Source organism: Podarcis liolepis, assembly GCF_965112155.1.
Source record: "Podarcis liolepis genome assembly, chromosome: 1".
In the NCBI taxonomy this organism is placed as follows: Eukaryota; Metazoa; Chordata; class Lepidosauria; order Squamata; family Lacertidae; genus Podarcis; species Podarcis liolepis.
In genome coordinates this window covers 23,536,905-23,560,308 of record NC_139554.1, presented here as the reverse complement: position 1 = coordinate 23,560,308, position 23,404 = coordinate 23,536,905, and the positions used below count along the sequence as shown (strand labels likewise).

General features: G+C 41.4%; 1 protein-coding gene and 1 long non-coding RNA gene across 4 annotated transcripts in view; one reads left to right on the top strand and one right to left on the bottom strand.

The window, feature by feature from the left end:
• The window catches only part of TTC7B (tetratricopeptide repeat domain 7B), a 98,626-nt gene that overhangs the window by 12,434 nt on the left and 62,788 nt on the right, over positions 1-23,404 (bottom strand). Inside the window, exons 17-21 of one of the 3 annotated variants that reach the window (XM_083501587.1) lie at positions 18,651-18,748; positions 14,646-14,813; positions 12,025-12,075; positions 7,851-7,991; positions 2,577-2,779 (exon numbers count right to left, since the gene is read on the bottom strand). In XM_083501587.1, coding sequence (XP_083357713.1) covers positions 2,577-2,779; positions 7,851-7,991; positions 12,025-12,075; positions 14,646-14,813; positions 18,651-18,748 — 661 coding nt within the window. The remainder of the gene's footprint in view (positions 1-2,576; positions 2,780-7,850; positions 7,992-12,024; positions 12,076-14,645; positions 14,814-18,650; positions 18,749-23,404) is intronic. The other 2 variants (XM_083501588.1, XM_083501589.1) reach the window with 2 other exon arrangements.
• Positions 2,786-14,635, top strand: LOC310707209. The gene is made up of 3 exons (XR_014526389.1): positions 2,786-4,108; positions 5,666-5,769; positions 12,208-14,635. It is a non-coding gene; the product is annotated as an uncharacterized lncRNA (long non-coding RNA).

Below are 23,404 nucleotides of genomic sequence, written 5' to 3'. Positions count from 1 at the left end.
AAAGGGGGGGGGGGGAAGGAGGCTTCTCCCCAGAATTAAGGGAAGTTATCCTAGCCCATTTTCTATCAGCTGAGGACAAGAGTCTCTATGGCGTTCAGAGGAGTCTTTACGGGAAATATAATAGAAACTGCTTCTTTCAAGTTGAATTCAAGTGGGCAAGGCAGGGGATTTTAATGTGTGGCTTTTATTTTAACATAAGTGTGCTGCTTTCTGTCCACCGCCCACGCGCTTTACAAGGTACCTTTTAGCACTTGCCAATGTGCTTAATTATCTCGAACAGCCGGAGAACCAAAAAAGAAAAGTAAAAGAAAAAGAAACCTTCCCCTGTTCTGTGTTCCATTCTGGTGTTTTGCCTTATGTGCTCTTTTTCGGGATGCAGGGAGGAAAAGCCTCTCTGAATAATTTATAGGGGCCTAGGCAGAAACAAGCTCCTACTTTTGAATAAAAACGTTGGGTACAAGGAAGGGATTATAACTTTTCCACTGAGATCTATTTGCAGCAGAGGTACTTTGAACAGCTATGTTAAAATGGGACAGTGGGGTTTTGGTTTTTTTGGGATTTTTGCACAGCAAAGCTACGCTGAAAAGGCTACTCTGCAATACAATTCTAATGGAATAGATGAAATATACCATTCCTGCTGGCCGAAAGGAGATTCCCAAACTTGCGCCTATAACTTCTGTACCACTATGAGTAATTTACTAACATCAAACTAGACACTGCATTTTTTAGTCCATCATGGCTGGTTTTAATAAATAAGACAAATAAAACAAGACACACACACCCTCCAATAGACTTGGACTGTGTTGTTGTGGAATGAGGCAGAGAGAGCATGAATACCTTGCCATCCTGGGGTGCCTTCTCCTAAGTTATTACATTTATTTCTTTATATCACAGGCGGTTGGGGTCCCCCCCCAGTTTTGAAAGGTTAGCATTCTAGCCACCATCATTAAACGAACTACCGTTTCCAGGTCTTCTTCCAACATTATACCTCTAAGATATCCAAACAAAATTACTACTAGATCCCTTGGAAGATAATATCAAAAGTCCTGCCCTCCCCCTTTTTTAATAAGACAGTCTTCCAAAAGATCTGCATTGTAGGATATTCCCATATCATTGGAAACATATTTGCATTGGGTGTCTTATATCTTTGTCTTGAATTGTATATTATATATTGGGAGGTTGTGTGATTTTTGGCACCATCCACATGTTTGAAACTATATCAGGTATCACATTTATTAGTGAGAAAATGTAGAGGAAAACCAAGGGAATTTCACTGTTGTGCCCCAATATTTCAGACTCCCCTTCCTCTGTTAATAAATGTGAACACACACACAGCATTTAGAAAGAAAACTTATTACAAAACCTGCAACCACTTGAAGAACTGAAAAAGAAATTTGAAATCAATACTAATTTCCATCCATATGAAGCAGAAGACATGAATAGGAAAGAGGTAAAAATATTGAGTTAAGTTGTACGAAAATCAGATGCAGCGAAATGCCCTATGCAGCAGTTAAATGCCTTATAAGTAATTCATACTGTGAACAAAATCAAAATGAGCATGTCAGCAGGTCCAGTGTTGTACTGCAATCTGGGAGAACAATCAAAGCTACGCTAACATCGGTGCAGAACCTACAGCCCACAGCCTAATTAGGCTCACCAAGGCAGGCATGATGGTTTGGGCTTAGTCAAGCCACACCCACCTAGGCCCACGCAGAGCAGGGAACAGCCGGGTACATCTGCCCGGGTCTCAGAGGGCTAAGCTGACAGGGGCACCTGGGACTTGCTGCTTTTTTTGTTTGAGTTTATAACTTCATTCTAACAAGACTCCTGCCTGCACCCACCTGCCCAAAATCTGGCAGCATATAGGACATGAGCTTTTGGGCAGATACGACACATGGCTGGCCCAAATGTGGCTTGTGGAGTTTGCTGACCAGCTGATAGGTGTCACCTGCAGAACCCTGCGCTTAGTGTTGCATGGGGCTCTTGGATGCTTGCAGAGAGCTGTGTTCCTGTTGGGTTTTCTAAGCACGGAGCAAAAATGGATCTCTTGACATCAGGTGATTGAAAGGGGGACACCCACCCCTCCTGGCTGTCTCACCTCGCCTCTCCTGGGTGCCCTGGCTGACCCTGGGAAAGGCCCCTCTGGGCAAAAGGTCACCATTGGCAACTGCAAGTTGTACGAGTCAAACTAGCAACCCCAAGAGAATTCCCCCCTTTACTACCTAAATGTGGCTGGTGTTGCAACTGTGAGGTGCATGGGTGGGGGGCTGCCAAGGAGCAGCACTGGAAGTGGTTTGTTCCTTGTTTATTATTTTTACCAATGTGGTTCTGTCCTCTCTTTCTCTTCTTCCACTGCAGATAGCCTCAAAACAGTTTTGAAACCAATGCCCTAAGGCTCCACATTAACTGAACTTACGAAACATCATTGTAGACTGCTCAACAAATTTCTAATTATCCAACTGTTTGTATAATTGGGGCGCAATAATAATATTAATCACAGAGCACTTGACATATGCAAAGTCTTTTCCAGTGTTCAAGTGCTTTCGCATGCATTCTGCGGTACAAACAGGACTTACCAATCTCTGCATACTTTTGACATGCGTTGGGCTGATGGATAAGGCCTCTTCATACCAGCGTTTGGCTTCATCAATATTTCCCCGAAGTTCTGCCACTTGACCTCTCATGTACAGAACGTTGTGAGACATTGGAAAGAGGTTAGCAGCTTCCTGAGTACATGCTGTGGCTTCTGCAGGCTTTCCAATTCCTATGTATACTTCAGCTGTAAGGAGGAGGAAGGAGAGAGACGAATGAATGGTCCTCCCTAATTAACAGGGGAGGAAGGGAAAGGAGAATGTTATCCGCTTTGAGGCTCCTTCGGGTAGTGATAAAGCGGGATATCAAATCCAAACTCTTCTTCTAATATACTCTCCATTGATTGTTTTATGGCTAAGTTCCCCAAGGAAACTACCTCAAGCAAATATTTTCTCTCTCAATTATATATATTCCAATCTTCATTAATTCTCTTGAGGCACCAGCTTTTGTGAATCCAAGAGTACAAAGGGTAGGGTGGGAAAAGAACAAAGGGAAACTTGGGCTTAGCTCTGATGTGGGACAATAATGAGGTTGCATGGGTTGTTTCAGGGCTTTTTCTCAGCTGGAACTCGCCAGAAATCAGTTCTGGCACCTCTCAGGTGGGCACAGTTGCCATTAGAAGAGAACAAGGGAGGCGTTCATGGTGAGTTCCAGCACCTCTTTTTCTAGAAAAATAGTACTGGGTTGTTTCCATATGAAAGAAAACAACCTTCAAACCTCTCCCATCTCTATCCATGCTATTTCTATCTCTATGAGTGTCCCCACCCCCATCATTCAGCCTGGACACTTAGGTCCAGCTCCAAGGGCCTTCTGCCAAATCCCTCACTGCGAGGTTACAGGGAACCAGGCAGAGGGGCTTATCGGTACTGGCGCCCACCCTGTGGAACGCCCTCCCATCAGATGTCAAGGAAATAAAACAACTACCTGACTTTTAGAAGACATCTGAAGGCAACCCTGTTGAGGGAGGTTTTTAATGTTTGATGTTTTATCGTGTTTTTAATATTCTGTTGGGAGCCGCCCACAGTGACTGGGGAAACCCAGCCAGATGGGCGGGGTATAAATAATAAACTATTATTATGTTATTATTATGATCCTTGAACTTTTTTAAAACAACAACAACAACAACATGGCCCTGGAACAGGAGAATTCAGACAACCTGCATGAACTTTGAGACCCTTTAAAAACACAATGAGTGGGATTCAACTAAACTGTCATGTGTACTGAACAAAGTCCAGTCACACAATGTGACCCCCCCCCCCAAAATCCCCTATATCAGCTCCAGGTTGGGGCAAAGAATCAGGCAACTAGTTCCAAATACTCAGGGGAAAGTTGGACTTTTATTTCTAAGAGAGCAACCCCTCTCTCTACGATAGCAACCGCTTTTGAAACCGAGGGACAGTTTCATAAACTGTTAGCAATATGGGATGGGGAAGTGTTCAAAGGTGGGGGTGGGGAATCTGAGGAGCACATGCAAGCCTTTGGGGATTCTTAAAGTAGCTGTCTGGATCCCAGCCCAGTAAGTAAAGATTATTTTAACCAAAGGTGTGAAGGCATATATTAGCACTTCGATCTGCTGGGAACCAGCAGAGGAAGAATAAAGGAAAATCTGAAAAGTTTGATGAAGCCCTTCCAATAATTGCATAAAAACATCAAGGACCTCATGAAAGCATTTGATAATTTTAAAGCCAATGTTTAAGTAAATTGCAGCCCAGGCTACAGAGCAAAATGCCTTATGATTAGGCTCAGACGGGCACTCAAGTCTGTCTCCCAATGAGATATTAATGATGAGGGACTGCATGCAATTTGTTTCCACTGACACTTTCAGGCATTTTCTCTCCCTCTCTCAAATTTTGCTTGATATCATTCATACTGCTGTGAACTACCTCAGTTTTCACAGAAGCAGTAAAGATGCTGATTTATAAATTCCCTATATAGCTCCCCTTTCCTGCTCACTTGTACTTTAATAACCAAACAACATCTACATGCACACGCGCACCCATCGCTGTAAAATAATGTGGTTGATATATAAAAAACTGCTCCCATATGAAGGTTTTTAAATAAGCGCTATTTACTATCATCAGCATGATAGAAATAAGTGAAAAAGTGACAGCCAGGATCCCAAGGGCCATTCATTCACAGGGACATTTACTTACCGTACTTTCCACTGTAATAATAATAATAATAATAATAATAATAATAATAATAATAATAATAATAATTTATTATTTATACCCCGCCCATCTGGCTGGGCTTCCCCAGCCACTCTGGGCGGCTTCCAAAAGAATATTAAAATACTATAATACATCAAACATTAAAAGCTTCCCGAAACAGGGCTGCCTTCAGATGTCTTCTAAAAGCCTGGTAGTTGTTATTCTCTTTGACATCTGGTGGGAGGGTGTTGCACAGGGAAGGCGCCACTACCGAGAAGGCCCTCTGCCTGGTTCCCTGTAACTTGGCTTCTCGCAGTGAGGGAACCGCCAGAAGGCCCTTGCTGCTGGACCTCAGTGTCCGGGTAGAACGATGGGGGTGGAGACAGTGCCTTACAACAGTAACAGTGCCTTACAACAAAACAACACCACACCACACTGTACTTGTCAGGCCTATCCTTCTGATGACAAACCACCTCTTACTTTCTTTCTCTCCCACCCGCCCACCAACCCCAAATATTATGGGACCATCCAAGGTGGCGCTGCATACAATGCAAACAGTGGGGTTCTGGCATTAAAGTTGGAACCCCTTCTCATCAAGGTGTGGAAGAGAATTATTCCGGCAGCCTTTGACTGGTGTATTTTATCTTCCTTGTTTAATGTTTTCTCTTTGCATTTTATTGTGCTTTATTTTATTTGTATTTCATTGCTTTTGGCCACCTTGAGCACCATTTGAAACATGCCAACCAACCAAAGTACTTCATCTGTTTAAAGGCCACTGTCTCAGGCATGAAATAAGCCTCAAGGCTTTCTGAGGCTTACATAAAAATAAAATAAAATATATGAAGGACTGTTGTTCCAAAAGAAAAGCTCCCCAAACACACAAGAATGCATGTGCTACTATGTCATCACATTTTTATTGTCAGAACTATTGGGCATACCCAACAACCTCCACTAGTTGGAAGAAGTCAGCACAGAAAAGGCATTAGACAAGTTTGATCTTATAGAGGACTAAAGAACAAAACAAAAAGTGAGTCCTTAAGCTGCCGTAAGACTCTTGTAACTTTTTGGTTGGTTCTAACAAAGGTATTGATCAACTATGGATTTATGAGTTACCTTTGTTTTTTAAAAAACCTAAACACAATCATTCTAATACAAGGGGGAACAAACAGAATTTGGAATATTTAAATATGGGCAATGTGCAAATAATACACCTCCCACACTACTGCTCCAATTAAAAAGGAGCTTTCAAGTTGAAAAGTATGGTGGAAGACCCAAACACGTATCATCCACATTGTGACTGTTTTGCACTATGTCTGTCTGGAATTAGTAGGCAAGCATCTAATTTATTTATTTTGCCTGATAAAACATAATTAACAACAAGATGTTTTACAACATAACAAAGTTTAAACCAATCAAACTGTTTTGTAACTCAGTACCATAAATTGCTCCTATTTATCTGTCCCCTTTATATAGCATAAGAGATCACACCATACATCTTTATATTTCCAACCTCAAGGCTCAGTTCAGATCTGAGGTCAAGTACATTCTTTTCTTCCCTGCAAGATTCTTCCTTTCTTTATTTATCATTTTAGGAAGCAGACAAAGGCTTCTGTCCTAACCTTAAGTACCTGGGAGCACGCCCCACTGAACTCAATGTGATTCGTTTCTGATTAATATGCGTAGGATCACAATATACAGTTGCAAACCTATTGTTTTTATCATCCTACTACTACCCCAACTAAATATTTTGGAACGGTATTTGTCTGCCTGCCTGTTTTCTATGCATTTTGGACACTTCTTAATGAAATTTTTGCATGGTGGTTTCTGAGATCAAGAAGCAGGTATGGGCATCATTGGATGCCATTTTCAATCAAGTTGGCAGACCGAACTTTTCAACACCGCACTGAGTTTTTGCTTTCTCAGCATTCTGGAGCAACGCTGGGTACAAGGCTGCAGGGTTCTAATCTCTGTACCCTACTAATGCACTCAGGACAGTGTACATGTCCTGCCCCCCCCGCCCATACTCAGAACAACCTTATGATGAAGATTAGAGCAAGATGGGTTTTATGAATGAGTGAGTAACTAGCATTCTAGTTTCTGTATTTGCAGACAACATCTCATTTGGGAAAATAATCTGTGGATCTTATTCCTCTAACTTGCTGTCTAAGACAATACAGCGTAGTTAACAAATACATCATTTGGATCTTCGGCTGATTTGTTTTGGGGCAAGGTAATTTTACTTCTGACCTGTATTTCAAAAACAGCATCGTTTCTTGAAATAGGTACATTATAGTCCCTGATAATAGCTTGCCACCTCACTTGTGGGTTGAACTGCCTTAAACGTTATTCCATAACTCTGTAATATCGATATCTCAATATACCTCACGTATTTGAGCTTTAACACCAGAAGGTTCAGCCAACCTCTTTTACTCTATTAAAGCACATTCACATGAGTTTGTTATTGACACCTCAAGTCAGAAGAGCAGCAGGCTCTTAATCTCAGGGACTTGGGTTCAAGCCCCACGTTGGGCAAGAAGATTCCTTCATTGCAGGAGGTTGGACTAGATGACCCTCATGGTCCCAACTCTACAATTTTATTATTCTACATAAAAAATGTATTTCAGATTCTCCACCCCCTCCCGAAATTAGTTTTAGCTTGCTATTCTCTTTTGCAGTCTGAAAAGCATATAATTGCAGATGGCATTTTATCTTTTTTGCCGGAAATTCATAGTTTAAGCTGCCCAGATTAAAGTTCACCGAAACAACGTCACTCTTAATTTTCAATGAGGCACTTTAAATTTCCATGACTTAACACAACCTGAGCAGCGGATGGGAAGAGGGCGGCGGGGGTGGGGTGGGGAACTCAACCTCCTGACAAGGTTGTTAAATACTAAATGCCATCCTCCCCTAGACTACTGTTTCATAAATTAAGCATACAATGTTCTTGTCTTGAAATGTAACGAAATGCCACATTCCGAATAAGTGTCCTTAAAAGCTGTGCTTTTAGCTGACATACAATAAAAACATTCTGCCCCGCTGAAGGCAATGACTACAGATTCCTGTAGCTAATGAGGAGGAAAAAAGAAAACAGCAGCTGTGCCCTATTACCTGCATGAAGCCAGATTTGAGCCAGAGTCATCCAAGGATGCAGAGGACCTTGCTTCGGAGCACTGCTCTGCAAAGACGAGGCAACTTCAGACAGCGCCTGCTCCACTCTAGAGGCTGCTATCGACGTCGCATGGATCGAACCTGCGGAAATAATAGACATAGCTTGCATCAGTAGAAAGAAATAGAAAGCCTGGGCTTCAGCTGCTTGCTGTTCTTCATTTTAACTCTGTGCATGTAAAGGTGTTGCGAAACCTTAAAACATCTACGTTTGCCAGGCTCCCCCTTCCCCGATTATAAGGATGTTAGCGTTAGTGAACCTGCATTAAAAGCCTATTACATTACTAGCGGAAATGACAGGTGAGTTTGGAGCAGCCACTCGTGAAACACAAAGCTTTCGACAACCGACAGCAGGTATACAAGTTCCACGCACACACATACAAGCTGTAAGACTCAAAGAGGTTTGGGGATGATGCTTATATGATGTAACTCTTACTACTTACTCTTCACTGCTAGTTATCACTGAACACCCCACCTCCCTGGAGGGGTAATTAGAATACTATTTTAAGGATAATAATAGAGAGACTAAAATAACCTAAGAAATTCAGAATGATCTCAACGTTTCCCTGAACAGAAACCAATTAAGCTGCAAAGACTATAAAGTTCACTTAATCACCAATATTAGCAGCTGGGGAAGTGAACAGAATGAGCACTTCGTCCAAAATGGAGTTGATAAATCTAAGCAGGGAGGGGGGGAAATCTAACCAACAGATTATTCTTTTCCTTGATATTTTCCTATATGTTACTGTTTATTGCTTTTAGCCAATTTCTATTTGATATGCATGTACAAATAAACAAGCAACTCCTGCTATAATACTAGATATCTTCACATATCAGTTCTGCTGTAGTTCCTAAACATGTGAGACACTCACTGCATCTCTCTAGCGTGGTACCAATTAAACATGACCTTCCAAGACTTAAATGCACGCTTGACAAAAGCGGAGGACACCGAAGAATATAAACGAAGAGTGAAGCATCTGAAATGTTTGCAAGGAGAAGCAGAGAGACAAATGCCTTCTTTGTCAAGCTACAAATAAATTGGCACACTCATCTAATCACCTTCTAATATTTCCTTGACGGCAGTTTTGGAACAGAGCTGCTAAAATGTACCCCAAATAATGTCAGGTGTTTACACTGTAACTTCTTGTTCACACATAAAGTTATCGGTGTCTTAAGTCTGGCAAGAGCTCCTGGGTCTTTAAGACCTGTGTGACAAGCAGAACTTAACCGACTGAAACTTTCCCTGGCATGCAGAAAGGGTAAATGTCATCTGCTGAACTGCTTGCCCCACAGAAGCTCCAAAAGGAACAGCTTTAAAAGAGAACTAGACAAATCAATGCAGGAGAAGGCTGTTGTTAGATCTCTGGCCACAATGGCTACATTCTGCCTCTGTTGTCAGGAGTCAGTACAATCGTACCTTGGTTCTCAAACTTAATCCGTTCCGGGAGTCTGTTCGACTCCCAAAACGGTTTGAAAACCAAGGTGCGGCTTCCAGTTGGCTGCAGGAGCTTCCTGCACTCAATTGGAAGCCACGGAAGCTTCCAAAAAACGTTTGCAAACCGGAACACTCACTTCTGGGTTTGCAGCGTTCGGGAGCCAAAATGTGCAAGTACCAAGGCGTTCGAGAACCAAGGCACGACTGTATGCCTCTGAATACCAATTGCTGGAAATCCCAGGTGGGGAGATTGCACTCAAATCTTGCTTATGGGCTTCCCATGGGCTTCTGATTGGCCACAGTGAGAACAAGATGCTGCACCAAATGGGCCTTTGGTGTTATCCAAGAGAGCTCTTTTATTTTCTAATGACTGGAAATGCCATGGGCACCACAAATTCAAAATATTACATAAGTAATATGACTTCTCATTATTGAAAGGGGGACCGCTATGAGAGGATATTCATACGTTTTGGCACATATAAATGTGGTGAAGACTAACCAGGTCTTCCCCCCAAACCAGCTTTGATACCTGATTTAGTACATATATTATCCCTGGCATCTAGGATTCTGGCCCCTATAAAGCAGCATTCAAGTCAAGTGAGCCCCAACTGCAGTGAACCAACATAAGCCTGATATGGGCTTAGGGTCTCAGTGAAAATGAGGCCTATGTGGGAGACGGTAGGGATAAGGCAAACATCTCATCTCCAAACACACATCGATCACAAACAACTGTTCCAATACCTCCCATTTATGTTTTTCTAGTCAATTGCCAACTGAAGATTTTCTGCTATCAACTATGGCTTGCTTGTTTAACTAGAACACCCTTTTCATGGTCAGGGCTTAACTTTCTGAAAATAGCAAAAATCCAATATTCAGCTGTGGCTTCAGCCTCCAAATTTGCTGCCTCACTTCTTATTACACTACATAGCTATTTGTGTACCACTTCACCTTATACCCGTTCCAGGAGTCATTATAAACTTAACAAAAGTAACTGAGCTACTTTTTCATTCACTAGGATGAACCAGTGCTTTGTTTAAACGGCTTAATTTTATAGTGCTTTATTTCAGCAAGGGACACCTGCCACTATTTGAACCACCGACAAAGGAAGCCTGTCATTGTGACAAGATGATTATTAAATTTTCCAGCATTTTTTTGCTAGTGTTTACTTTGAGAAGGCCTTTTGTTTCTGAACAGCTGATAAATTGGCTGACTCTGGCACAAGGAGAAAAAAACCAAAAGAAGACAATTCTGTATTGCTTTTCTACTTGAACGTTTATGGGATGGGGGGAATCCCCTTCTTAATATGATGAGCATGTTGCTACTTCCCCTGTGTTTATCTTTAGGATTGCCAAGTGAATGATGAAATGGTAAATACTTGACAGAATGCAAATCCTTCAAAGGCTCACCCCTCTCCTTGCTGCAAAATGGAAAGTTGCTTTTCAATCAAATTTCATGAGAACAATGTCTTAATTAAAGGAAAGGAAATGAGCAAAATCATGCAAAGTGAAAATACAACCCGATTTCACATGCACACACAAAAAAAGCAGGTGCCAGAGCATGTAAGAGTGCCAAGCTGTGGTACATGCAGAGATCTGTATGCCGGTGCGAGTAAAACTCTCTCTAGATGAAGAGACAGTACATTCTGTAGGACCAAATAAAACATGTATGTGTACGTCTAATCTAGGGGTAGCCAAGTTTGTGCCCTTGGTCTAAGCCCATTAGACCAATCAGCATCATCAATGGTCTGGGCTGATAGGTGTTATAGTCCACAATAACTGGAGGTAATACCACACTGGCTGTCCCTGGGCTAATCCCACAAGACGGTGGGCAACACCCAATGATAGTCATACTGAGAGTAAGAACATTGGCATCAATAGTGTCCACTGATTTCAATGGATCTAGTCTGAATATGATGAACATTGTATATCACCCTTTATTAGCAACTGCAATAACTCGCCCCCTACCTCCAATATGTTAAAAGGCTCGTCGACGTTTTCCAAAATGGATGGTGTACATTAACGAAGAGGAGAGCCTGGGGCTTAAATCAACAAAGAAAACTTTCTTTGTTCCATAGGGTTGGTACATGAAACAAGTATCATGCGCTTTTTGCTAATTGATCGTACACTGCCATCAACATCATTTAGAATGGTGCCAAGACCACATAGATGGCTAATAAATAATAATACAGTATTAGGCGTAAGAATGCCAACAACGTATCTTAAATAAATAAATAAATAAATAAAGTGCTTTTTTTTTTTTTAGAATAAGTTAACCTTGCTTTATTTTCTTTTAAAATCTCTTTCCGCCCCTTATTCCTTCCAGCCAAGAGGCCAGAAAATGAACTAACTGATCTGGAGAAATCATAAATATGGTGGATTACGGATTTATGCAATGGATTTTATAAAGTCGGCCCCTGCTCCCAAGGACCTTTATTTGCAGCCCTCCAGAAATCAATACTGCCTCTTTAATAACAGAACTCTAGTCCTAGCTGAGGGCATTCAGATCTCATAGGATTGCAGCCTCAGGGGTGACTTGAATGGCTAAGGAGCAGCAGCCTCGCTTTGCACAATGTCAAACCTCCATGACGAATGGACACACATTTACATTCTGTGGTGGAGGGAAGGTGTTATTACTAAGCCTTTAGAAGTTTAAAAATAGACCTGTATAGTAAATACTACTTACAAACTGAAAAAAGGGAGAAAAAACCATGAAAGTAAGCATCTGGAGGGTTGCCTTTAAACAACAGATCAAACCACAAATTAAAATCACGAAGGATAACAGCTATAAAACAGAACCGCACAAAAAAAGCAAAATACACTTCTGATAACCTTCAAACTGTAAGCTCGTTTTCTTGTTTTTCCAAAGGACAGTGAACATTTCAAAATAAGGAGTTTAAAGTCATGATGAATTTCCGGTAAGAATTTGGAGAAAGTTCTTGTGAAATAAATCCCTTTCATGTCATGTTAACAATCAAATTGAATATAGAAAAACAACAGAGTATACATATTGAGAGCAAGAAAGCTACAGAGGGTTTGGACCAATTCTATTCATATGGATTCAATGGGGGGAATGAAAGTGCATAAACAACTGCTCTGAGGTCAAATAATCGAGGCTCCTACAAAACTGCCACATAACTATATTTCCCCCCGCCCTCATAAGATATTGCAGCTCTCGCTGGAGGTAGGAAATTCACAGCCTGCTTTTGTGCTTTCATTTCTGCAGCATCTCATGATTGGTCCTACATCCCTATGGAAAGCTAAATAAGTTCGCGGCTTCATCAATAACAATTTAATGCTACGTGGGCTATGCTCTGTAGAGGCTCTGTTTTAGAAAAGGATATTGTCTATCACACTTCCCCAGCTGTTAGCTAGCATCCAAAGTAATAACTAGTCCTGAATTTTTAAAGTGGTTTTTTTTTGGGGGGGGGGAATAAATCCCCAAAAGTTCATATCAGCACCCATATGTGCAGACAGCACGATTCCAACCACTGCAAAATGAATTCTGACACAGATCCATCAGAGACCAGTAGACGAAGACCAAACCACAAACTACACCTCACAGCAATTTTCTGGGCAGCACCATTTCAGACAGCAAAGACCTTTTTTCATATGCTCCCTCATGAAGAAACCCCACCTCACTTCAGGTAGTAAACTAACACACCAAAACAAAAATCTTTAGCACAGCATCCTTTCAGATGCACTACTTGACTGCCTGGCCTGCAGCCCAAAGTAGCAGAGCCCAGAATTGTATCACCTTAGCTATGGCCTCACTTTCTGTAAGGTGCAGTAGGGCTCTTAGGGAGGGGTGATATTTTTATAATGTCCCACTGAAGAACCAGGATCACAGAAAAGCCTCGACAAAACTAGTGGGAGCAGAATTAATACCAATATGAAAGCACAAGTGCTATCCTTTCAAACAGCATCTTGAATAGGATCCAACTACATTGTGACCTGATTAATTTGCACTCCTTTGCTACTTATTTTCCAGCACCTGTCATCTAATTCAGTGCCAGAGACAACGATTTACTCACTCTACTCTCCGAAACGAACAGATTACACCAATTTACGATAGAAAAAAAGAAAAGAAAACCAACCACCACAGTGCAAAAGAAATCTTTCCTGTCTTGAAGTTAGCTTCTAGGAATGAAAATTGTTGCCAATTATATTTAATTCTGTCAAATAAAGGTCCTAACATTTCAAAACGAGTTAATTGCATGGATGAGAACAAACTCCAGTAAAAAATAAAAAATGTTGCACCTATAGTACAAAAGGAGAAGTAGGAGCCGAGTTCCTACCACTCAAGAATCAGTATAGTACAGTGGTACCTCAGGTTAAGTACTTAATTCGTTCCGGAGGTCCGTTCTTAACTTGAAACTGTTCTTAACCTGAATCACCACTTTAGCTAATGGGGCCTCCTACTGCTGCCGCACCGCCAGAGCATGATTTCTGTTCTCATCCTGAAGCAAAGTTTTTAACCTGAGGTAATATTTCTGGGTTAGTGGAGTCTGTAACCTGAAGCGAATGTAACCTGAAGCGTATGTAACCCGAGGTACCACTGTACTGACAAATTTGGGCACATACTTATAATACTAACAGCGTGTTTTCCGAGTGCTCCATCACACATGATGTGGAGGCACAGGAATGTGGACCAAGAGTTGCCATGTCCTACAAGGGCCCAGGTTTTCTCCAGCTTGAGGCTTCAGATCCAGAGCTGTGAGGTGGGTTGGGGAGTTAAAATGGCAACCCCATTGCTTCTTCTTTCTTCTCCTGGCTCACAGCCAAGACATGGAAACCTTCCACATCCTGGTACACCCCCAGCGTTAATCCTCGCTCCACAGCACTGCTTCGACAATGGGTACCAATCCTTGCGCAACAGACTCTTGGAACAGCTGTGTCGCTGACCCATCGCAATATTGCTAAAATGCCTTATGGCAGCACTTAGTGCTCTCAGGGAGGCAATGGAGCCCCCTGGTGGTCCCTCGATGTAACATTTCATGAGCCTTCCAAGGGTATTGGAGTGAGGAGTTAGGAGACTGATTTAAGAGCATACCCACTTGAAACCATCACTGCTTACTTGAAGAAACATGGAGTATTGCAGCCTAAAAGAGTTTCAAATGCCCTAATGATTTTTTTAAAAAAATCATCATCATCATCATATAATCCAAACAGGTAGGTTGCACTAATACCAAATACCTTGATGTTCAACAACATTTCAGGGCAATGGATGCTTAGCAGTTGTGGAGATTATCAGAAGCACAAACAGAGCAAACTAGCACGCCTATCAGAAAGAGGAAATCAGTTTACAGAGTGGCGGTTCGCAGGGCCCAGGAACGAGGTCACAGTATGGATTGGTTGCATAGGGCCAGACAAAGGTATCGGATTTGGGATGAGGGTGAGGAGATTGAGGAGACATAAACAGGTGGAGAGGAGATTCTGTTCTTGAGAGAGGTGAAGATGTGGAGGAATCAGAAGCTAAAAAGTGAAAGAGAAAAATATAAAGAAAATGCCAGGAATAGGTTTTGAATGGCTTAATGGATGCCATGAAAAGAAAAGAATAATCCTAATAATGTATAGCTCTTTAACCACCACTAAAAAGGAAGCAACAGTTTACCACACAAAATATATTTTCCTACAAGCACTGCAAAAAGGTCACTTTCCTTGCACGAAAATTTTTTAAATGTTTACTGAGATTTAGTAAAACCAGTTTCAATCAAGTCAAGTTATTTTGGAAAGGAAAACTGTTATAATGGAAACATTTGTAAGGCAAACTATTTGGCACGTCCAATAGGAATACAGATGGCAAAAATTATTTTCTGAAACGGGGGTAGCCAAGGTGGTGTCTTGCAGATGCTTCGGACTCCAACTCCCATCAGCCCCACCTGGTGTGGCAATGCTCAGGGAGGAATGGTGTCGTAGTCCAACATTTGCAGAGCACCATGTTGCCCACTGTGTCCTAAAACCTGAGTGCCTGAAGCTGCCAAATGCTTGTCCAGGTTAGAAATAAAACACCAACTGTCTAGGTAAGTGATACTGAACTTCATTTAAAAAATAAATCAATCCTTGAACGACAGGAGACAGAAGATCCGCTTCATCACCCTGTTCCATGAAAGGAAGGAGATCCTGGTGTCATTTCGCTGGCAAAGCATCCTGGTTCATGTGCTCAGGTGCGACTCGAGAATTTGTTGCTCACACCCTCCCTTGACAATATCAAAGGCAATGTGTGCATTTATTTTTACTCAATCCAGTTCTTCCTCCCGAGAATTTACAGAGGCATATAAAGGATTATCCCCTTTTATGTAAATAAGCCAGGCAAGGCCTCAAAATAAAGAGTTGCTTCAAAGTAACTCCAAAATCCTCCCTATAATTCAAATTCTGTAGTGGAACTAGACTCCCTCTTGCTCTAGACGAGCCATTTTGCTTGAAAAGGAGGCGGGAAAACTTGTCAGAGCTGGTAGAAAATGGGTGGGTGGAGACAGCCTGGGTACGCTGGGCTGTGCACCACTGAAAACAGCTCTGCTGGATAACGCTTTGCAGAATGCAGTCACAGTTGATTGTTTTAAAGAAGAGATCTATGAAACAACTGGTCAATTGTCTATCAGCTCTGATCTAGTTACAAATGCTCATACTTCACTTTTTTCTTTTGGCTCTTCATTAAAACAAAACAAAACAAAAAAATTCCAGTACTGATGAAGCAGCAGGAGAAGTGGCTATTTTGCAGTTCATGCATGGATGGAGCAAGCCGTCAAGGATCAACTTTTACATTTGAACCTCCGGTTTGGGAGGTCCCTGAAGCCTCAATGAAGACCAGAAGAAAAGTGCGTAAAGAATGGCTAGCGTGCTAAAAGAAGCACAAGCAGGAGTTTGTTCCAGGTGGGCAGCTGGCCAGAGCCACTATCAAAGCAGCCTTTGACACATAAGCATAGGTAGGTTGAAAACAAATCAAACTTAATCTTCAGTTCTGTCCTAAAACCAGATTAGCAGCCCACAGTCTAAAAAAAAAGTCTGACTAAGGTCCACTGATGCTTGTAGTCTAAACTTGCCTCTAAACTATGATCTGGCTTTGTTGTACCTAGATCCAGAAAAGTACTTTTGACTCCGAAAATGGGTGAAGGGCATGGTTATAAGGTGGGTGGGAGGAATCTAGTAAAGGTAAAGGGACCCCTGGCCATTAGGTCCAGTCGTGACCGACTCTGGGGTTGCAGTGCTCATCTCACTTTATTGGCCGAGGGAGCTTCCGGGTCATGTGGCAAACCAGAGCAGCGCACGGAAACGCTGTTTACCTTCCTGCCAGAGCGGTACCTATTTATCTACTTGCACTTTGAGGTGCTTTCAAACTGCTAGGTTGGCAGGAGCAGGGACCGAGCAACGGGAGCTCACTCTGCCGTGGGGATTCGAACCGCCGACCTTCTGATCGGCAAGTCCTAGGCTCTGTGGTTTAACCCACAGCGCCACCTCCGTCCCCTGGGAGGAATCTAGACCAGTTTAAAAGATTGCAAAGAAAAAAGTGAAGGCCATACTAACTTTTAACGCATGGTCTACTATCCTCTGGCCTGGGGGAACACAGACATTTACCTTATACAGTCAGACCACTGGTCCATCTAGTGCAGTATTGTCTCTACACTAACTGGCTGCAGTTCTTCAGCATTTCGGACAGGGTTATCTTCCACTCCTACCTCTAAATGCCAGATAAGGACATGTTTGCTCACAGCAAATTCAGAGCCCACCCTCTCACCTTGGGGAGGGGCTGTAACTCTGTTGTATGCTGAAGGTCCAGTTCTGACCAGTCCCTGTAGCTCTTTCATCTTATACTGTGCAATACCTCCCTCTACCAACCCTGCCATTTTCCTAGTCCCAGCTTCCAAACTTGCCTGACATTTGGACATTGGACATCGAATGGGGGGAATGTGCAAAGGTCCATAACTGAACGTGAAATCATTGCTTTAACATCAGAGAGGTCCAGAGCGGCAAGAGATGGGCCCAGTTAGTGTGGCCTGATTCCACCACTGTGTATAGACAGGTACTATATCGCCTGCAAAGAGCTTGTGGAATTTTAGAACTGAAGCCTGCCTAAATAGCAACTCATGTAAATAACAACACAAAACATTTCAACTCCTGTGTGAAGACTGGGAAATGCACCTCATTGCCAATACCCAATTGGAAAGAAAAAGAAAATAGGAGACAGATAGTAGATTGGGTATCTTCATTTAGAACACTAGAAATTTTCTCTTTAATATGGAAACGTTTATGGCAACACTGTATGGCTTGGGAAGATCTAAAGTGGTTTTATATGCTAATGAAAACAAACAGGCATAAGAAAGAGACTGCACAGAGATATAGTAAAGACCAATATAGATAAACTATGCAATTTAATTTTGCCCTGTTTTCAATGATAGGCTAATGACTTGGCAGGTTGAAATATATATATTTTTATATATATTATGTGGCCATCCCTAAACTGAAGTATGCTTTCAATGAGCCAGTAAACTAAAAATAAACGAAACAGAAGTCATGCAGGAAATCTACTTATGATGAGTGGAACTGCTTACATTACTTTATATTGTGAAAAATATTAAAACTTTGTTCTTCAATATTGTTTACATAATGCAGCAAAAACATCTTTAGGTGTGTAGAAGGGCTTACAGGTGAAAAACAAAAACAAAATAGGGTTCTGCCTGAACTTAAAGACTTCATGAACTAATGTAGCTGGTTCCATCATGAGTGTACTTGTGGGAGAGATATGATTTTCAAACATCTGCTTCCCACATTCACCCTTTTTATGTCATACACTGAAATATACGCCTAAAAACAAATGTATGAAGACGTCTGTACCATCCAGTCCTGTGTTTACTTGATACTATGCCCCAAGGAATTCTGTGCTTTTGGCTCTACATGTGAGGCTGGACTACAAATCCCATCATCCATGGCCATGCTGGTCTGGGCTGATAGGGATTGGAATTAGTCACCCCTGCAATAGGAATTACTCTTCAGTAACAATGCAGAGGATTGTAGCCCAAGGCGCAAAGTTTGGATTATGAACTTTGGCCCTTAGTATACATGGATATTCATGTTAAGCATTTAACACAGGAGAGGGCTAACACACAACTCAAGAGTATGTGCCTGAACTTTTATTGCATATGTATAAATTTAATATGTGTGTGTGTGTAATATGAAACTAAACATAAAATAAATAAATATACCGCAGCAAATTTCTATCTTGCCTCAATTGCTTTGATATGTTTTAGATTAAGGCATCTAGCAGACAACACATATAGTTTCTGACACTTTATTGTTGTAGACAGTAATCCTCACCTGTTTCAGGGTCACTGAAGTCTGGCAAAGTAATTGTACTAAGTTGTCGCCTGTCGGCAATGGCTCTGTCTAACAAACTGCTGCCCCGTCCAGAATCGCTGTAGGAAACAATGAAAGGCATTTGTCATTTAAGGCTTTAAAAGTGACTATTTAGCTTACTGTACAGCTCTTCATATACAGAGTTCAGTGCTATGTGTACTTTATCTACCAACGGGATAGACAGCCCATATATCATATAAAAAACACTGCATTTTATGCTGATTAAAGTCTTTTCACACTATGGTTCAGATCACTTCAAAGCACTTGTTTAATTGTGAGTGGATGTCTACCCTACTGAGTCACTTGTGGCATGAAAATGATTGGCTCCACTTGGCGGATCTGAGAGACCAAGCTTAAAAAAAGAAGTCTTTCCATGAGTGACTTCCACAGAATGAGATGATGGATACCCTCCTCCAAGGGGTTTACAATCTAAAAACAGACACAAGGGAAACAACAGAGGGACGAGAGGTAAATCAAGGCAGGGATGAATGCCGGAAGAAAATGCAATGACTACACATATTTATGGAACGTCTTCCACTTTATGAATGTGAATACCGCCAGTGTCAGCTCAGGAAAAGGGAATTATTTCCCTCTTATTTTGGAAATGCAGTTGTACCTTGGATCTCAAACGCCTTGGCTCCCAAACAAATCTGCTCCTGAACGATCGAAACCCAGAAGTGAGCGTTCCAGTTTTCGAACGTTCTTTGGGAAGTCGAATGTCCGACGCAGGTTCCATGCCTTCCGATTGGCGGCAGGAGCTTCCTGCAGCCAATCAGAAGCCACACTTTGGTTTTCGAATGTTTTGGAAGTCGAACGGACTTCTGGAATGGATTCTGTTCGACTTCCAAGGTATGACTGTAAAGTATAGTGACAAAATGGTGAGGAATGATTATATGGATGATGTTATAATTGTGCCAGTTAAAAGCAAATACTATCCGTCCCTTTCTATAGGGGTGCAATGTTGCTTAGTGGCATCAACACTGCTGTCATCCCTAGTGATCTGGTTTTTGTTTTTGTTTTTTTATAACTTTTATTTCCAATATTCACTCTTTTAAAATCACAATAGGAAAGAAAAAAAAAGACATCGCAAAATAAACAGATGTAGACAATAAAATATCAAGCCGTAAATACATTTCTCCAAAAGTATTAATTATCATAACATCATTCTGACTTCCCTCCACCACGATTTAAGCTATATCCCATTGATACCCTTCTTGCAGTTCCTTCTTTCTACCTTTATCTTTACTTCGCAGATTCTATAATTCACCTACTGTTATTTTAATATTACCTAAGTTTTTCTCCATGTATGATATAAATTTATTCCAATCATTAATAAAGATTTTATTACTCTGATGCCTGATCTTCTGTGTCATTTTTGCTAGCTCAGAGTACTCAAATAGCTTGTTTTGCCATTCACTAATAGTTGGGATTTTAGATGATCTGGTTTTTAAAGTGGTAGAAATCCTCATTTCTTCACATCTATCCTAAGCTGGAAAATGGCTTCCTGGTTTTGAATCTGAATAAACTCAAAATTTCCTTTCGGTGAAATGTCTAAATCGAATTTTTAAGCAATGTGTTCTATATACAGAATGAAACTATTTCCTTTCTTTGTCTGGCTGCTGTTAAAATGCTACAAAAAACAAAAAAACTCTGTAAGACACCAACACAGCTAATTCCTTGTGCAATGATGCAATTACAATAATCCACAGGAAACAGAAGGGACCTTCCTTAGTCCATTTTATCAACCAATAACTATTACATCAGTCAGCACACATTTCCTGGAAACAGCTCTATTAATTACTTCCTTGATACATGAACAATGCTGTGCCAAACGTCAGTGAAGAAGAAAATGAAGCTGAAGGTAAATAACCTCTTGTGGAGGCTCGGCTGGCTAGCACAGGTCTCAGTTGCTTCCAGCTGGGCAGCCCAGGCAGGAGCATTAATGGGTGAGAAACATGAGCTGTTGTAGTCCATAAAGATGGTTTATTATTTGCTATGCACAAATCAGACACAATCCATTATAAGTGTGTGTAGTCAGTAATAAGGATTTGGTTGGTGTACCAACCACCGCACAACTGGTTCTGAATCTTGACTGACCTGGCAGAGAAGGTGCAATAACTGCATATTGAGACAGACTACTTGTTGCCACTGCCACCATATAACCCTGAGCCATCCCAATTTTCATTAAGCACAGGTACGTAAAAGCATTTCAGCACTAAAAGTGGAGATGAGCGCCACACCCCAAAGTCAAATTTGACTGACTTAACCATCCAGGGGTCCTTTACTGGTGATTATTAATTCATGTGATGCAGGAAAGTTCTCTTCTTATATATTCCACAGCCAGGCCCAGTATATTTGAAGGAGCGTCTCCATCCCCACTGTTCTGCCCGCACGCTGAGGTCCAGCGCTGAGGGCCTTCTGGCGGTTCCCTCAGTGCGAGAAGCAAGGCTACAGGGAACCAGGCAGAGGGCCTTCTTGGTAGTGGCGCCCTCCCTGTGGAACGCCCTCCCATTAGATGTCAAAGACTACCTGACATTTAGAAGACATTTGAAGGCAGCCCTGTTCAGGGAAGTTTTTAATGTGCGACATTTTAATGTATTTTTAATCTTTGTTGGAAGCTGCCCAGAGTGGCTGGGGAAACCCAGCCAGATGGGCGGGGTACAAATAATAAATTGTTGTTGTTGTTGTTAATTGTGTTTTACTTTTTAATAACTGAGTTCTTAGATTTATTTTTTTTAAGTCATCAATTCTAAACTCAAGGCAGAAAAAGCAATGTTACAACTGCACCCTAACTGACTTAGTAAGAAGCAAGGAAACTGAAACAACTAACAAATGATGTCATTTGAAAATTATATACAGTACTTTCCACTGGAATGGTATAACTTCTCTGGTTCATTGCAGGTCAAAATGCACACTGCTCTCCAGGATAATCACTACTAAAAAATATTTTTAGCCAAGAGTGCATCAAGCTCATCAGAAAAGCACTGGCCAAACATGATTAGATTCTGTGCTGACATCAAGCAAGCTGCAGAAGTTTGAAGGTTTAAACATATTACTGCAATTGTGTGCACATAGATATCATGCTGAAATTAGGTGTAAAAGGAAACTATCACCACACTGCTCAAATCAGCACTCTGGAAACTCAGATAAGCAGAACATTTTGCAAATACAGAATGGGGAAATAGCTTCAAAATGTGTTTAAGATGAAAAAGGCTGCTTCTGAATCTACTGATTCTATCAGCAACAGCAGCAACTATAATCCACTTTTTACTTAATCAAAATACAATTCGTAGACCTAGATATGACTGAAACCAACTTTTAAAATTTAGAGACGAGCAATTGATTTAACTATGTATTTCCCAGATACCTACTGAATGAGGGCAGGGTATTTTATTTTGGGGAACATTATCAATTATCAATCCCACACGTATGTTCTCTGAATTAAAAGTTGTGCACAGAAATGTGAAATTACTGGGAAAAATATTATTTACACAGTAGTACTGCATTATTATTATTATTACTACTGCTACTATCATCATCATCATTAACAACAATTTTAGTATTCTTATTAAAAACAGGCCCTGCCCACACTACTGCTGTGGTCATAGGCAGATGCTATAATACCTCAAATCACTCATAATAGGATGGGTGGCAGGCACAGAATAAGATGCCCTTCACACTTGGTTCATTGCTGTATCTGGTAACTGTTAACCAGTCATAAAATGAACCCTGGGATGCCCCTAAACCTTGCTTTAGAGCTCTGATTAAACTTAATACACTTAATACATCATTTAGCGGGATGTTGCAGCCCTCTCTGGTGATGACACCATCTGCACAGCCATTCTACTTCCTGTGTTTTCTTCTTCTCTCTACCTGCTGGAGGGTCATGGCGCAAACTGCACACAAACTACAGAATTTGCAGCCACAAAACGTGGTGATGGCCACCAACTTTGATGGCTTTAAAAGGAGACTAGGCATAGGGGTACCAATGGCTAGTGGTCATGATGGCTATATATTACCCTCAGGATCAGAGGCAATATGTTTCTGATCATCAGTCGTAAAGGAACTGGGAGCAGGTTGTTGCTCCAATGTTCTTCCTGTGAACTTCCCCAAAGTGCCTGACTGACCACTGTGAGATACAGGATGTTGGACTTGATAGGCCTTTGATCTGATCCAGAAGGACTCTTCTAACATTCATTAGGCTTAATAAACTTTTATGACTTGCCGCCCCACAAGGAAATGTAGTAGTAATGAAGGGAGCAACCAGGTCTACAGAGCCACAGCCTTGTAATCACATGTACCAATGACAGCATAGGTCCTTCCTAAACATTTTAGGAAAGCTGATGTATGAAACATCACGTATGCCAAATCTCAAATGGGGAAAAAACCCCAATTACCAGTGAGTTTGTCTTATAATAAGTGCATAATCCATAACTGGTAGGTTATACCTTCCCCTCTGCCTCATTTGCCTGCTTTGTGTGCTTAAATGAATCAACATTTTGAAGGGGTGGAGGGGAAGCCATAAAATCCACAGCCTTTATGCAGAACATAAATGTTTGTCTCATCTTGGATCACGCATTTGAAGTCTGACAGTGAATGACATCTGCAAGACTGCTGAAGTCGAGCTGGGCGCATATGCAAGCATTTACTCCGAGTCAGTTCTCACCTGGCATAAAGAGAGCGCCACATGAAGGTTGTTAACTCACAGCGGGGCC